The sequence below is a fragment of the Nipponia nippon genome, unplaced genomic scaffold, assembly GCF_047370975.1.
Source record: "Nipponia nippon isolate SJK-2023a ecotype South Korea unplaced genomic scaffold, ASM4737097v1 scaffold_9, whole genome shotgun sequence".
In the NCBI taxonomy this organism is placed as follows: domain Eukaryota; kingdom Metazoa; phylum Chordata; class Aves; order Pelecaniformes; family Threskiornithidae; genus Nipponia; species Nipponia nippon.
The window spans coordinates 24,105,648-24,122,882 of record NW_028262413.1 but is presented as its reverse complement, the minus strand read 5'-3'; the positions used below and the strand labels follow the sequence as shown (position 1 = coordinate 24,122,882).

The window sequence follows — 17,235 nt, the reverse complement described above, 5'->3', positions numbered from 1 at the left end:
CAGGCCTGTAGTAAACATGTGCTTTAAGTGTCTGTACAATCGACCTTTCCAAAAACATGAATTAGGTTAGTCAAGTGTTTTCCATGAATGCATTTTTGACAGACCAGTTAATACTGTTTACATAATTTTAAACTAAACATTGAATGGAAGGCTATTTTGCCTTACATCTTAACATAAAATATGTCTTTGCGTAGGTAGGTAGGGAAAAGTTCCTGACTTTGCAAGGAGATAGGAAATTATTGATAAGAGCCCTGTTATCTGCAATACCCTTTCCTAGGGTTCACAGAATTCCCCCAAAGCTCTCCTATTAGCAAAGGCTATTTGAACAAGCTTGGCTGAAAAACAAAATCTAGTTCAGTACTTTTTTTTTTTTTTACCTGCAGTGCTATTTTAAGACCAGTTTTATGGTTACAGTTTAGGCAATGGCTAAAACGGAAGGGAAGAGTGCTACAATATTTCATAAAGTTTATGTGCCTTGCTCATCTCTCTCTCTCATACCATGATATCACCATGGCCTCGTGCATTTGTAGTGACACCTTGACATCAGCCTTGTAAAAGTGCATCTCAAATCTTTGAATAGAGGAAAAAAGGGAAGCTTCATTTTGGAAAAAGACACATTTTGAGTTCTATTGTTTTAACTATAGCTATAATAAAATATAATCTCATCAATAGTAGTAATAGTGTCAAAATGTCTTCTGCTGATTGTCAGATCTGTAAATATGTGTCAGTCCAAGGTCAATCTTCGTCAGAACAAAAAGTAGACCTGTCTTTCTGTGCCTTCCTCCCCATCATTCCACTTTCTCCACCCTTTCTCTCCTTCCTGCCATGAACATGAGCTTGCTTCCCCTGATCTCCACATGATTTCCTCATGCTATTTGTTACCCCTTCCCATACACAATTTTGTGACTCCGCCCTGCACACATTCAGGGAATAGACAACACCCTTGTTGTCCATGCTGCTGTTCTCCACCCAGCCCCACGTGCTATCTGCTTTGCACATCACTGTGCTCAACAGTCAGTTTGTCCAACAAAGAGCTCATGTTACTTTTGCAGTGACTGGTGTCAAGCACAGCTCTGCTTTGTCCTTTTCCTCACTCACTGCCCCGTTGTGGTGAGCAACTGTCAGCGTTCAGCACGTTCTGTGGCAGATCACTGGTATCCAGCAGGTTTTGTCACCAAAAGATGCACCAGCAGGACTCCTATATTCAACACCAGCTGGCCAAGTCTAACAAAGATGCACGTCTGACATTCAGTTTTGCAACCCAGCTCTCTCCCCTCCATGCATGCTATGGCTACTCCAATGTCTCTGTAGACTTGGGGAGAATCTGATAGCTTTGGTAATACCTTCTTTTAACAGCATCTGGAGCTCTCTGGTTCTTACACTGCCTGGAAGACTGTGTCATATTTGCTGGATCAGATCCATGGTGTTTAAGACCTTTCTTTGGCAACAAATAATCTGCTTTGACAGTTCATCTTTTCACCTCTGTGTCCATTAATAAATGCATAAAGGAAATGTCAGGTCTTTTTCTTTTTTTTTTTTTTAAAGGCAAAAATAGTATTTGCCTAAATACATGTGATAACTGAGGAATATTATTTTTTTGCAAGTGCAACGTATTCTCCAGTGTGTTTGTAATGAGTAACTTGTTATGGGGTGGAATCAGAAAAGTCTCACGAAGAAACTGTGCAGGAAAAAAAAAGCCTAGATGAACAGCATCCCTGTGAACAAATAGCTGTGTTTATACCTGTCAGGGGACAAAAGGTAAAAAGAGAAAAAAAAAAGAGCCATTGTAGAACTGAAGGTCTCTATGTGATGTGCAATGGACACCTGGTGACACTTGCACATTACTTGAGGGAATAGGAGATACAGACCAGTGGGATTCATGTACTTAGCTCAAAATGACTGATAAGAAGAGGTCTGTTTCTCCAATTCTGCTATCGATGTTAAGGATTACTCTTCGAGAGAGCAATTTACTTCATGTATATTAATCATTAGCTCCTTCTCTGGTACGTGCAGAAGCGGAGGGTCCAAACTCCAAGCAGTCGAGATGGTACCCAGTGGGGCACAAGCTGCAGCCACAGGCAGGGTTAAGCCCGATCACGTTCTGGAACACAGGCCCAACACCAGGCCTGGTGCATGTATGCATGTGCCTACAGGAGCACGGGAAACCACTCAAAGTGCAGCAACAGCGAGTTACCTGGTCCTTGAGATAACACAGAAGAAAACAAGATCAAGGCATTTTCAAAACAGCATATGAACAACCTCCAAGTTCTTCTGCCTGTGTTTTTTTAACACTCAATAGAATTGATGATCATGTCTTCACATAGGGAGACTTCCTCAACTCTGAGACCAAAAACCTACAAGTTTGCCCCAGAAACAGGGCTGGATGGAGTTCACCAGTTCAGGCTTAGAGAAGCTTCATCAACCCATTACTTCAGCTTTAGTGTAAAGTATTCCTTCAGCTGTACTTAGATTAAAAAGTCTGAGCAAACCCAAATGCAGAGGAAACCCTGGACTCACAGACCTTGTTTTCAGGAGCTCCTCAGGCTGTGTCCAGCTCCAAAAGCCAAGAGACACATTAGAGACTACAGTGGAGGAATGCCTGCCTGGGTACTCACACACAGACACAGCTCTGCACTAGATTAGCATAAAATAGCTGCATCTTCTAAGTCACTGAATGACTAGTAGACTCCTAAATCACTCAAACACAGCAACTCCTTCCTCACCCCTAATCTTCTACTGACTTCTAGTCATCCATCTATCCATCTCCTCATCTAGCTCCTATAACACTCTGAGCCCATCAGTTACTAACTAGGTGAAGCTGCAGGTAATTAGCTCCCAGGTACACATGATTGCCTGAACTACTTTTGCCCACTGGCTTGCATTAACTGTTGAGGTCACTATCTGCCTGGCTTGGATGGGCCCCGCCTGGAGCACACCCCAGTGGGACCTGGAGATCTGAGCTTCCCTCTGAAAGGGTTTCCCAGACCCCTGTCCTGAGCTTGCCAGGCACCTGTTTACATCACTGAGTTGATTGATCACAAGGTGATTGATCACAACAAGGCACCTGTCACCTTTATATTGCCACAAGTGTTCAAAACCAGACAAGACTTACTCTGGAAACCTGCCCCAGACTGGTGGCATGGTCAGCCCTGCCAGGCAGGAAAGGTGGCTCTCGCCCTTCCTGAGCTTGGACCTGCTGCAACTCCTTATGTAATTTACTCCTTGCAGAGAGAAATTCTGCGGCAGGCTATTTATTGCTCGTTTTGCAGTCCCATGAATACATCTGTAAACTGAGAAGTTACTGTGGTTGCTGATGATATGATATATTGTGGGAGTGGGCCAAGAAGAGCCCAGGAAATTAACTGGCTTTGTGAATGTTGTTTATTTATTTATTGTATTTTTTAAACACCCTTTTAGGATGTAGAAGATTCTTAATACAGGGACCATTGGTATATTAACCTCACATTTTTGCTACTGAAAGGACTCTCTAGTCTGAGATGTTTTGACAACAAAGCAGTACAGCTATGATTAGCCTGATAAAAGGGAGCCAGAGTTGGAGTATTGATGGTATGTGCATCTAGGATCTAGTTACAAAATGGGCTTTTAACCACATTCTCCCTTGTGAATTAATGTTATCAGAGGCCATCTTAAAAAAAAAAAAAAAAAAAAAAAAAAGACGGACAATGTTTCTTTGTCGTTTTACATGGGCATGTTTCTTGTATTTCTTTATGTTTATGAAAAATGAGACATTAATAACCTTGACCAGAACCACACACTGAGCAGACAGGCATTGTGCAAACTTCCTTACTTAGCTTCACTAACACATGACAGTGCAGAGACCAGGAGCAGCAGTGAATCTTTTTAACTAGAGGGAACTATTGGATCCCATTGTGGTTTTGTGAGGGAGTCCAGAAGGATTGTATTGGGACCAACAGACTTTTCAAGCTTCTTTTTTTGATCTAATTTATTTTGAGACTACATTTTCAGTGCTGATTAGCTAGTGTACTATATCATTGCACTGCCTAACCCCAAAAAGCAACCCTGACAAACAATTAACAATAGAAACACCATTGTGGCAACAAGTGATGGATGGCTCAAGGGTGTAGCTTGGGCCTAGTCTTTGTTCAGAAGAAGGTTGTTGCTGCTAAATAAAGAAATGGGTAGTAAAAGGTGAGAGTGAACAGATCATATCTGGAATAAAACTATTTGCTCTGCTTGAGGGTATGTTTCCTTGTAGCAGCGAGCATCTCAGGAGAGACAGGTGAGCCCCATGGCTCAGGGCAGGCTACAAGTCAGAAACTGCCACACACCAACTCTCTTTCTGCCATAGGTTAGAATGAAACAGTCTCTCAAGGTTTCTCCTCTTCCACTGTGGGCGAAATATGGTGTCTGCTTGCCTGTAGGCTGGGTGGTGAGGGGTGACTGCTCTCTCCCAGGATGTACATTCAACATTTGTACACAGGACCTGTAATTTCAGGCCTGCAGAGACCCTCTGCCTCACTCTGACCTCCCTCACTCCTTGGAGTTCTGCCACGAATGCCTGGCTGGGCATCCTGGTCTGTCTGCCAGCCCATGCCCAGCAAGAACTGCATCCCGGTCCAGTCAGGCTGCCCAAAGTCTGCTCGAAGGGCTGCTGATCACACACTGGGGTGCATTCCCCAGAAGCAGGGTCAGCTTGACTCTCCCATCTGCCTCACACTCTCTCTCCTGTAGAGTCAAACGAAGGTGTTTGGAAAAGGCCTGCCGCTTTCCGATGATGCGGGCAACTGTGCTTCATGGAGTAGCAAAAACTGCCTTGTAAGTTCCTGCAAAAAGACTGCAGAGTTCTTCCAAGTGAAGAATCCAGAGAGCTGGATTTTCACCTGCAGACATCTTATGAACCAGGAGCTCTGGGATTTCTTTTTAACCCTTTTAAGAGCACAGTCTCAAGTCCATTTCTATTGCCACAGGCAACTTCCTGATTCCTACTTTTCTGTCATAAATTTCTAATTGTTGTTCCAAGTTTTGTGTTAATTTACCAATTTGCCTATAACTTATTGCTGTACTCTGTTAAGAGAAATAGAATAATTTATCATAATGCCTCATATCAATTTTATTATGCAGATATTAGAAAGTAATAAATATAAAGATATAGCGTAAAAAACAAAGCTGGATATATATGCACTGTAAAACAGGTGGTAGGTAAAGGTCAGTTACTATAGGCCACTGGGAAAACCACATGGTTGGAAGGACCATTTAAGGTCTGCAGCATTTTAAACGGTGATTAAAATGTTTGAGAAACTTAGCCAAACAAGACAAACTACCCTTCTGTAATCTGCACAGGAATGTTATTTTATGTATGCTTCACATACACACGCACACATGCTCTCATATATCTAGGTCACAATTTTTTTAGGAACAGAGTAAGAGAAAGTCATTGATTAGTCCAGTAGATTATTTATCTTCATTTTCTGAGGAGCCTTTGCCATTTTCCGCTCTTACTGAACCCTAAGACAACAATTTGCCCGGCCTTGACTTATCCCATACCCCTGTGCTGTCTTAAACAGCTGACTTGCTGAGGTTGAATTAGATAAAACATCTCTAGCTTCAGCATCAGAAATACAAAAAAAAAAAAAAAGTAAAAATAAAGCCTAAAGAGCTCCTGGACCATGTTTTATGTGCCAGATCACCGTAGTGGGGAATAGGGACTGAAATTCTGAAGCAAATTTAAAATGACCTCCCAGTTGTTTTAGTGTTCAGAGGTTTGCTTTGGGGGTAGATTTGTTCTTTGGAAAGCAGGTTTAGTTTCAGGATGAGACTCCTGAGACCGTTTGTGCCCATTTCTGCTCAAGGACTATTGAACCAACATGACCAATTGTACTAACAGCAACAAAAAAAGCAGCAACCCCCACCTCCACTGTGTGTCCCTGAGTCCTCTTCAGCAGCAGTTCCAATGCTCACCTGCAGTATTTTGGTGGTTGTTTTGGATCACCCTAGCCCTTAGGAGCCCAAGTGGTGAATCAGGACATCATTGTACGAAGCTATATAGGGAGCAAAAATTAAAAACCTTCATTCACAAATTTGCACAGGCAAAATACGTGCTTTGGTGACTGGCTGCAGTGATGAGAATGATGTGCAAAAGGGACAGTGCACTGAGCACATCCACTTTTCCTTGCAGAACTGATAAAACTTATGTTATACTGCTGCTTCATGCAGGATCATGCCACCTTGCCTAAACCGCTGGCCTATATACCTCACAAGGTGAATATCTCAATATGTATTTGCTGCAGGAGCGTGTTTTGTGCAGGGTACACCGGTTCTCCAAAACCCTCTGGTTGTTACACACCTGTCCCCATTGCTTCCCCACACACAGAGCCAGGAGTACAGGGCATAATGTCTGGGGCTGGGGTCACTGTTAGCACCAACACAACATGTTCCTTGCTGATCTAAGGAGATGATAGACAAATGCAAATTGGAATAATGTCTTTTTGCCTATCTCTTAATGGCACTTTCCTTTTCTGAGGGTTTTCCCTCACACCCAAAGAGGACAGCCCTAAGCCTTGAATTTACTTCTCATGAATATATGCTGCCTTATATTCACGCGTGAAGGTTGTGCGCTCTGGCTTGTGTCTGGCGCTGGGCGCTTTTTTCCACTTGAGGTTGCAAAAGGCTCGGGGCAGCTGCTCCCGCCGCCCCTAAACGCCCTGCAGGTGCCGGGGGCTGCCCGCTCTGCCCGCTCTGCCCGCTCTGCCCGCGCAGGGCTGCGGCTGCTGCCCCCGCCGCGCCCACCAGGTGGCGCCCTGACAAAGAGTTTGTGGGCAGCGCGGGCCGGGCCCCGCCCGCGGGGCTGGGGGCTGCTGCGCGCCACCGACCCCTAGATTTAATTTCATTCTCCGCTCAGGGCCTGGGCCCGGCCGGCCGCTGGCTCCGGCTGCCCGTGGGAAGGACGGCCCGGCCCCGCCCGCGGTGAGAGGCTGCCGTGCGTAAAGGTGATGGGGAAGCATCTGCTGCAGCGGGAAACGCTGAGCGATGGAGAGAGGGGGACCCCCCTCTCTGCCCCGGCACTCGGCAGTGACAGGCCCGCCAGGACTGCCGTCCGCCCCGCCGCCCACCCCCGCCGCTCCGACCCCGCTGCTGGGGCGGTCCGGGGGAGCGGCGGGGCCGGGCGGGAGCACCGGCGGGGTCGGGCCGCCGCTCCGCTCCGCTGGCTGCCCCGCCAGAGGGGCTTCAACCCGGCTTCCTAGGAGGGATCCTCAGGGCCTTCCACTGTTTTTTTTTGTTTGTTTTCAGAAAAACACTATCAGCAGAACAATTCCCGCACCACACCCCTGTTATCATTTAGGTAACCTCCCTGTTTGAAATATTTTAAGTGGATAATAAAATAGTCACCATATCCGTGTAAATTCCCGCAACGAGGAGCCGGGATACTCCTCTCGGCCGAGCCGCCCCCCCGCGGCAGGAAGGCGGCTCCGCGGAGCGCCCCGGCAGCCGCAGCCGCCTGATCCCCCGTGGGGTCGGCCCCGGCGCGGCCAAGTCCCGCAGACACCTGATGGGAGCCCACTGCCACGCAAGGGCCCGGCGGGACACCCGGCTGCGAGCGGCCAAGCGTCCCTGTTTCTGTCATTAGAAGGATCGATCAAAAAATAAGCGGAGTGAGCACCGCAGGTACATACACAGGTTTTGGGCAACACAGGGCTTTTTCCTTGCCCGAGGGTGGCCGGGGGGCTGTCGGTGCCACCCCTGACCCGCCCCGGTGCGGGACAAACCGGCGCTTCCGAGGATGCTGCGGGCTGCCCGGGGCTCACCCCGCCGCGCCGGTTCATCGCGGCTCGGAAAACCGGGAGGGACAGTATCAGCACGTTAGACGGGGGGAGGCAGAGCGAGGGGAGGAGCGTCGGGGTCGGGGCAAAGGCATAAAACCGGCCCCAGGTGCTCGGCAGCCCCGGCGAACGGGCGGCTATTGCGGAGTAAAAACTTCAGCCTCCCTCCCCGGTGCCGGCCGGCGCGGAGCAGCGCGGGGTGCGGGCGGCTCCATGCCGCCCGGCGGGCAGGGGCCAGCCCCGGGGGCAACCCCCGGTGACACCCCCCGGAGCGCCTGCCGCTTTTCCCCGGGCCGTGCCCGCCGGAGGAGCCGCGCTTTCCGCCCGAGGAGGATCTCTGTGAGCCTCCTTGCAGGCAGGTGATCTGTCTGCCATTCCTTGTTACCCTTCTTCCCACCTCCCCCGCCTTTCTTCCCCCCCGGCTGGACAACTCCCTCCTTTGGAGAACACGCCCAAGTAGCTGAAGAAGAGAGAAAGGGAGGAAAGAAAAAAAAAAACGGGGGGGGGGGGGGGAAAAGAGAGAGGGAGATAGTTAACATTGAACCTGGGGGGAGCGCCCGGAGCCGCTGGCGCTCAGGAGGATCCCGCAGCCCATACATTGCCAGCAATAAAGCGCTACGTGTGACAGGCATACAAATCCGGGAGCGAGGGGAAAAGAGAGCGAGAGGGGCAGGCGGCCGGCCGGAGCGGAGAGCCCCGGCGGGGGGCCATGGTGAGTGCCCGGCGGGGCTGGCCAGCGCGCAGCGGCGGGCGGCGGGGGGCGCGGCGGGGGCTGCCCCTGCCCCTGCGGGCCGGGCTGCCCTGACCCGCGGCGGCTCCGCCAGCCACGGCCCCGGGCCCGGAGAGCGGCAGGCATCGTTTTGCATGTTGGGCTGAGACACGGCAAGCAAGGAATATGAACAGGAAAACAAGGCGCTGGATCTTCCACATCTTCCTGAGCCTGGGGATCGTGTACATCAAGATCGGGTAAGTAACTTTTTTTTTTCTTTCTTTTATAACAATTGCGCTCTCTCTCGCTCTCAGACTAACCTGCCCAGACCTGTTACTATTTAACTCGGGAAGTCTCAAAAAAAAAAAAAATTATGATGGTGGTGATCACGAGTATTTCTTAGAAGACAGGTAGAGCCCCCGCACCTCTGAGCGACCCTTGGGGGCGCAGCCTCCGGCCGGGCGAAGTGGCGGCCCCGGCGTCGTGCGGGGCCGGGGGGGACCCGGGGAAACCCCCTGGGGCAGCCGGCCTTTCTCCGCCCCAGGCTGCGCTCCCCGGCGCGGGGTGCCACGGCCGCCCTCGCCCGGCTCCCCGCACGCCACCTGCCGCCGCCCACAGCTCGGGGCGGGCCTCGGCTTCCCCGCACGGCACCGCCGCCCGCACCGGGAGGGGAACGGGGAGGGTGGGCGGCGGGTCTCCGGTCTCACAGCATCCCTGGCCCCGGCCCCTCCAGGTGTGCCCGGCTGCGGGGGGGAGGCGGCGCAGCTCTGGGGCAGAGAGCGCTGATTGTCCCCCTTCCCTCCCTCTGACTGTTCAATAGGAGAGGGAAAACCCTCCCAGCCCTTTGCCTGTGCGTGGCCTGGGCACGCAAAGCTGCTGCATGCGCTTTAATTTACGAATGAGGAAGTTGGATCCCGTTTTGGCAGGAGCCCACGTGTTCCTTATCTCCTGCTTTGGCTGCGGAGAGAGTGAGAGGGAAGCGACAGGGGGAAAAGGCGGGTGCTTTCCGGGGGCACCTGCCAAAGCTGGGCCCTGGAGCATGGGAAGGTGGCCAGGTGCTGTGTCCACCTCCGGGATGAGCCTCCCCGCAGCCACCCCTGGTGTCTTGTCGTTGCAGGGGTTTTTCCTCTGTGGTGGCCCTGGGAGCCAGCATCATCTGTAACAAGATCCCAGGTCTTGCCCCCCGGCAGCGGGCGATCTGCCAGAGCAGGCCCGACGCTATTATCGTCATCGGGGAAGGGTCCCAGATGGGCATCAACGAGTGCCAGTTCCAGTTTCGCAACGGGCGCTGGAACTGCTCTGCCCTGGGAGAGAGGACCGTCTTCGGGAAGGAGCTGAAAGTGGGTACGTTGACTCTCTGCTTGATGCTGACCAGCTCCCACCCGCATGACAGCAAAAAGGGGGTGCATGGGAAGGGTCAGTGGCACAGCTGTTGGTGTTGGGAAAGACCAGCCAGCTCACAGACCTAGCTTGGGCCAGCCAAGGTAGGACCGTCACCTCAAGTGCGTTCACCTGGATGCTGTGGCTGTTGTTACCAACATGACTGACGTCTGTCCTTCCTCCTAGCAGGGTACCTGCCGCGGCCCTTGCCGTGGCTCAGGAAAACACTTTCACATGCGTTAGCCTCCACCACAGTACTTCAGTGTCCTGCTCTCAAAAATCTTTTCTGAAAGATTTTCCGTCTGTGTGCACAGGACGGCAGCCTTATCCATGAACTTAAGGACGAGAAAAAGGTGTTTGATTCTTGTTAAAGGTAGTGGTCAGAGACCAAATGCTCAGCGGGGTTAGAACTACATTTCTGGGGTGCAGGCACCTCACCAGTGACACTGGCCTGATGCTTATACCTGTTGGGACTGAAGTCCAGCAATCAATCTCATTATAAGAGATTCCCACCACATAAAATAGTTATTCTATAGCAACTGTATCTAGTGCCCTCTCTCCCACCAGAAAGAATGGGTGTGTTCTGGTTTGAGATGTCAGGGCATTTATAAAACCTGTCCCAATCAACAGGCAGAAGATTCCATTTCCAGTTTCTATTTTTTTCAGTTATTGCAACAGTACAAAATACTTCGAAATTCTTAACTAAAACAGCAGGAATACACAAACACAAATACCGGAGGAAACAGAGCTGAGGTTAAACATCTCATACCCCTGTACTGCAAAACACATGGTAGTGGAGCTTACTCAATGTTTGTTGATTCCACAGCACTTAAAATACAGAGAGCAAGGAAAAGTCTTTTCCAAATATAGGTATAGTCATTTTTAGAGCCATCATTGAAAGCTAATCACCCACAGTATGGTATTCCACATCCAGAAGTCGAAGTTGGGATCTGTGGTTTCAGCCTTGAGGTCTTTCTCCCTCCTCCCCAGCTAAAATGTAGGCACAAAACCCCAGAAAATCAGTCAAACCATGTTTAGCATGATATAAACCATGGATGGTTCATGAGAACAGACGAAGTGACTGAGGACAGAAGCTAGAAGAGCCCCAAGTAGTTGTACAGCAGCTGTGCCTGGCTTCTAGCTTGTTGGGAAACCCTCTGGACTGGACTGGCTCCAGGTACCGTTTAGTCATATATGGACAAATGGCAGGATATGGCCCTCATTCCTTGCATTCTCATGAAATGCAGAGATACAGCATTGCCGCTTTGCTCTGGAACTCCTGAGAACGCCTGGCATTAACTGAACATATATTTTATCACCTGTGTGCACGCTGATATGTGTATTTTCCAAAACTTAGAGATATTTAAGGAAAGAACAGAAAGAGAACAAGAAAACTAAATTTGAAAGCCTGTGTGAGTTACCAATATTTCAACACCTTTGATAATCAAGCAGAGTGAGTCAAGTAGGGAATGTAAAAACCACCCTGCACGACATTGTGAAACATCTGAAAATGGACCATTTATTCAGATTAGATAATTGTTTCTATTCCTTGAGCTGAGCTGTTCCTGTCAGTGTTTGCCACTTATGTCAGTGAAGAGACCATTTGGATGGCTGACAGGTTTGGGCTCATTTAGTCTAAGAGTAACATTTCCTTAAACATAAAATGTGAGAAGGATTTCTTCTTCTCCAACAAATCATAAAACTGTGGAGTTATTGTGGTCTGTTGTATAAACATGCAGTTCCTCCCCCTCTCCCAAAATTGAATTATTTAGCTAGTGGGTTATATTTAGGTCCTTTTAAAGAAAGTCAATATTAAAGGAAGCAGACTTTGATCTGCCTTTGAGGTGATAACTCTTAATACATTCTATCTATCCATTACGAGGCTAAGATGGATAGGGCAAGTTCATCATTGGTTTCGGAACACAGTCAAGGGTTGAATGGCATCCAAATTATAAAACTCATTTAAAGAATAACCAGAAACTTCAAATTTAAACAGGTAATACATTTACATTTGAAAATAAACTTTGATAAAGATCACACAGGTTTGAAATCTGCAATAGTGAATTTTACTCGCACATAAGACATGCCTGGTGTCTCAAGGATAAAAATACTCAGGCCCTCAAACACCTTGAAATACTATAACGTAACCGCTCCTGCTCAGGTTGTCTCCTTGTACTTCTACTTCTTGCCTATCAGCATGTATAGAAACCTAGAATACCTGACACAGCTCATCTTTCTATGGCTATAAAGAAAAAGCATCTCTTTCCTACATTTCTCGCTCTTTCCCTAAGATCTCTGTGTCCGGGAGTGCTCTAGGTTACCATTCAGAGAAATAAAGGCTAATACTTCACTCTGGTTAAAAAGGGTAAAACCTATGTGCCATAAAGCCGTAAGTCAAATTTGGTGCCCTTGAACAGGAGATCAGGCTTGTGTGCCCTACCCTAAAAAGGAAAGAGAGAGAGACGTGTGACATGAAGGACCATTTACCCTGTAGGGCGTATTTTAAGGTTACTGTGCACAAGAAAAATCCAGGTTAACATTAGGGAAAGATATTGTACCCCTGTAGCTTTTTAATTAGCAGCAACAGCTCTAGATTCTCAGTCCTTTGACATGGTGTGTATTATAAAATACTATTCAAACAGCAACTAATACATTAGTACCTTTTATAGCATTCAAAGACTGATTATATTTCTCGGCCAATTGCATCCGTGAAGTTATTGCCTCGGAAGTACCTTTGTCTTGCCACTTGCAATAAAGTCGGTGGGCCACACATGACCTCATTCCTCTTTCTCTATTAGAGGGCTTTGCTCTGCCTCTGGAGTGGCACTGATGTACTTGCTCTATGATTAGGATATGACTTCAGAATGACAGTAATGTGGCTTGCCTTGCTACTGCACTGCTGAACGTGTGTGGCGAGCAAAGTCTAATATCAATTTGGGAGGATGTGCTTAAGTAACTCTTATGCTAATAGGATTTGCCTGTGTTAGTTCATACAAATAAGTTCCCTTGGATACTACAGAACTATTTCCTAAGCCATGATTTTGATGGCACACCAAGCTAAACCTCCTCAAAATCAGGTTTCATTACTTTCACCTTTACTGGGTAATCTGTTTTATGAATGTTATGCAAATGTACCCAAATTATTTAAATTCTCTTGTTGACACTGCAGGGTGATTCAGGAGGCCTAAGTTCTCCTTGTGGCTCTGCTGTTGTGTGGCTGAGGGACCCTAGCACTCTTTTCCTCTGTGTTTCTCTTTTCCTATTTTTAAAATGGCAACAGGGATACTAGCCTTGGTGACGCACTTTGAAATATGTAGAAGGAAAGCATCAAACAAAATTTTCCTGTTCTAATCTGTAGCATGTGTGGATCTGCATTTTAACAAATTCACATATAATCTGTCTTCCAGTGCTAGTTTAGTTGTTGAGTTGTAGTTAGCAATCATTTAAATTCACCCATGCTTCATATGGCATATTTGTAATCACAGACTTGAGTTTCCAGCTCATTATAGCATGTTTCCAACCAGCACACAGCATATACTATCCGTTTCTTGTGTCATTTTATCTAGTTTGTCCTTCAAAAGAGAGATTCTTCCCTACTGACATACTGTGGATATCTTATCGTGACAGCTGGTGACAATAGTGCCAATAACATGAAGAGAAATAACAGAGTAAAAGTGACATCAGTTTACTCCAGCTGAGGACTTGGTCCAGTTACGACAGGAAATGATAAGAGTCACAGTCAAGATCAACACAAGAGTTTTTTTCTAGACAATTCTGTAGACATCTTATTAATAATGTAAAGTCACAAAGAGAATTTTTAAAATAACCATGGAGATGATGCAATGCTGCAATTATGGACATTTTTAAAAACAAACATATTTGTTACAGTGGTCAGCGGCTCTGTTCCTGAAGATGGCCACAATCAAAAACAAGGTTTTAAAGCAGGATAGGCCAAAAATCTCCTGCCCATCTCTCTTCAGGTGAAATGTGGTTCAAGCCTAAACATCTGAGCAACCAGGGATGCCTTTAATAGAATCTGAAAATTGGACTTGGGCTCTGACGGATCACAGCAAGAGTAGGTGCTATGGCGAAAGCCTTTCATCAGGTGCCTGAGTAGCCCATTTTGCAGTGTGCAGCCTTATGAACAGGTAGTTAACAGTAACTTCACTGTTTGTGATAATCACAAGCCAAGCAGTAACTATCTCAAATAATCGCCTTAGGATATGCATACATTTCATGGTATCTTGAGGACAGCACCATATCGGCATCACAGGGTAAAAATACAAAACTATGTCCTTTTGTCATAACTGAGCAGCACTGCCACTATTAAATAAGACTTCCTAAGTAAAAATAATACAAACTGTTTCACTGCATCTCTACAAAGTGACACAGCAAAGTGGAAACTTGTTTCAGTGCAGATCTATGAAAAGAAAGGCACTATAGCCTTGCAGCAGCTGTCATGGACCCTGCATAGGAGAGGATGAAGGGAATCAGCCAAGGGCTATGAACATGTGTGGTGGTCCCCGAAGAGCATTACAGCAAAAATGATTTCAACCAAGTTTTCATCCTGGTCTTACTAAAATCCACCAATTCCTTGGTTTCTTTTACACTGAAAAACTTTTCAGTATAATCACCTTGATGCCTTCATCCATCTGACATTACTCATGTGAATAAGGAAAGCTGAAATCAAAACGAGAATCCACGTGGACAAACTAGTCTTAAAACTTTTGAGCATAGCAGGACAAGTCAGCACCTATGTGTGTTGTGCATAATGCCTTTGACTCAGGGATCATTACAGATGTACCCAAATGTACACATTAAAACAGAAGAGGCTGTTAGCTTTCCTTTATGCAGTACACTGTTAGCTCTACACTGCTCACTGGACTGAATTTAGCAGGGATTTATTTTCCATATATTAGAATAAACTTTTCTTCTATAGCTTCAGCAACGTAAAGGAAGAGGGGACATTCCCACTCTTGCCTATTGAAACAAATGAGAACTATCCTACAAGCCAAACTCTTAACTATATTGTTCAATAGCTATCAGGAACTCTCTCTTTTGCTACCATGCAAAAGAGAACAAGGTCTAGCTTATTCTTCTATCTGGTCTGGTAGAGTTAAAAGAAAAATAATAGAGTAAAACTTCACTTTGTCACCGTGTTAAAGACAAACACTTTTGAAAACATGCCGGTACAAGTGTGTTCAAGAAAGGATTTAATCTTCGATCATTTTCTAGAGCTTTTTGATTTTAAATACTGGTGTAGTCTCTTGTGTCAGGTTCTAAAGTCTGATTCTTTGAATTACAAAATAACAGACCAAGTAAACACCCACTGGTAGATCATCATGAAAATGCTTGCTGTTTTCATATTGCATGGAAGATTACCTGCACAAGTCTGTGGGAAACTGGGTTCTAAGTGCTGCTGCACTGTTCAGTGTGGTCAATATTTAGAAGAAGGATTGATAAATACTCTGTTTTCTGAACTAGTGGTGTTAGGAAATGCCTGAGATACAGAGAAAAGAAATGTTGTAATTAACAGAAGTCTTGCCATCTACTCAAGCAGGGTCAGGATTTGCATTTCTGTGCTGTTTCCAGCCCTTACAACCACTTTTAATGTCAGTATCTTGCATGAGAACAGTTATTTGCAGGCAAAACAGCGCCCAGGCTGAAATATGGCCTGAACATCCAAAACCTAGCATGCTGCTTTATGCCAAAAAGTCAATCTTTTTCAGCAGGGACTGTCACAGTAAGATAAAACATTGCCCCAAGGTCACTGCAGTTGGAATTCCCATCAGAAGGTTTTCATACCTGCCTTCAGATGTGTCTTGTGAGTACATGTTTCAAAGAAACAAAAAGATTACATTTCATTAGGAAGGTAGAAGAGCTATCTCCTATTGCAGGGTCAGTACGTGGGGTTTTCTACAGTAAGGCAGTGTTGTGGAGGGATCAGAGCTGTCTGAAAATTGGAAACTGTTGTTTGAACTCCAAAATACTGGCTGTAATTTTTGTAATGTGCATGGCTTGAGTAGTAACTTTATGTTTAAAGGGGGTAGTTGCAAAAATAGTCACTATACCTGGAGTGTTTCCTCTCCAAAAATTTCATGTGTTGATGAAACAAACTTTAGCTTGTGAAAGTGGGCAGCGACTAAAGTCTCAAATGCCTCTTAGAGCATCTCTACTTATTTTATTTATTGGTACTAATCTTTGCAAAGAACATGCTGCCGATTTATAGGGAACTGTCAGTTTCAAGTAAGTACAATATTTTAAGGCACCAAACCCCTCAAAACTTTGAACCCTTACAGAAGGGGGAAGAAAAATAGGAAGGGGATACTTAAATGATTTTTTTAAGCTACCATTTTTATTAATCACATATTCTAGGTTAAAGAAAGATAAAAATAAAAAGCCTGCAAGACGATACAGAGTCTACCAAGAAAGGAGGAGGTACACCCCAAAGTAGGCAGAGGATGAGTTCTGTTCTTTGTTTTTCCTAGCTATGAGTTATGACCTCTATAGAGAGATGTGAAGTAATGTTAGCTATGGCACATAATTGGCAACGTACGTTGTATTTTCCATCTTTATATTTTCACAATCATATTTCAGCTCATGTCACTGCAGATAACTCCCTCTCTGACCTTTTGGCTTTAAATAGCAGAAAATACAACCCATGTTTTCCAGTGAGATAAATAGAAATTTGTCTTTTTTATTTCACAGCTTAGTCAATTTATGAGGGGGACTGATAGGGTGGGCCAAGCTATTTAGAAACATACTTAGATCCTGAGAGGTGAACTGCTGAGCACCTACTGACTTCCTGCAAGTAAATCCACTCTGTATCTTGCGGGCTTAGGTCCTCTTTCCCATGCAACACTAAGTTATTGTGCTTCTTTTTAAGACTAAGTTCTCATTTATGATCAGTGTGGATGAAGTTTTTTACAAACTGTTCAAATTTTAAGATTAAACTTAAAAAAATTAAGTTAGCTACATTGAAACCAGAATGCAGATCACTTTTCCGCTGATACACAGGCAGACCACTTGCTGATCAGCCAAAGCCCAGTCCCACAAACATTTCTACACAAGAGCAAAGATACGTGTGTGAGTGTTTGTAGGATTAATGTTCCAAGGTTGGATGAGTTGTATATAAGTATGTTCAGTGTTAGGAAAGCCACCTGTGCTGGTAATATTTATATTTTCACTTACTTGTGATAATCTTAGTGCTTCCCCTGATGACATCTGACACTCTGTGGTGGTGGTTGACTGTGCAGAGCTCAGAGACAAAGTTAATGACAGCTTTGGATTGTCACATGCTATCCATTGAAGGGCCTAAAGACAGGACTCCAATGCTTTGGAGGATGA

At 46.1% G+C, this 17,235-nt stretch overlaps 1 protein-coding gene and 1 pseudogene across 3 annotated transcripts in view; one reads left to right on the top strand and one right to left on the bottom strand.

The window, feature by feature from the left end:
- Positions 1-4,911: 4,911 nt before the first annotated feature.
- LOC148050195 (uncharacterized) lies at positions 4,912-8,665 on the bottom strand (annotated as a pseudogene).
- The window catches only part of WNT7A (Wnt family member 7A), a 40,783-nt gene continuing 31,117 nt past the window's right edge, over positions 7,570-17,235 (top strand). For 2 of the 3 annotated variants that reach the window (XR_015701442.1, XM_087744436.1), the window contains exons 1-2: positions 8,555-8,765; positions 9,626-9,852. Coding sequence is in view for 2 of the 3 variants with exons in the window: in XM_087744436.1 (XP_087600562.1) it covers positions 8,695-8,765; positions 9,626-9,852 (298 nt within the window). In the remaining variant the exon portion in view is untranslated. Of the gene's footprint in view, positions 7,645-8,554; positions 8,766-9,625; positions 9,853-17,235 lie in introns of those variants that run through there. The other variant, XM_087744437.1, reaches the window with a different exon arrangement.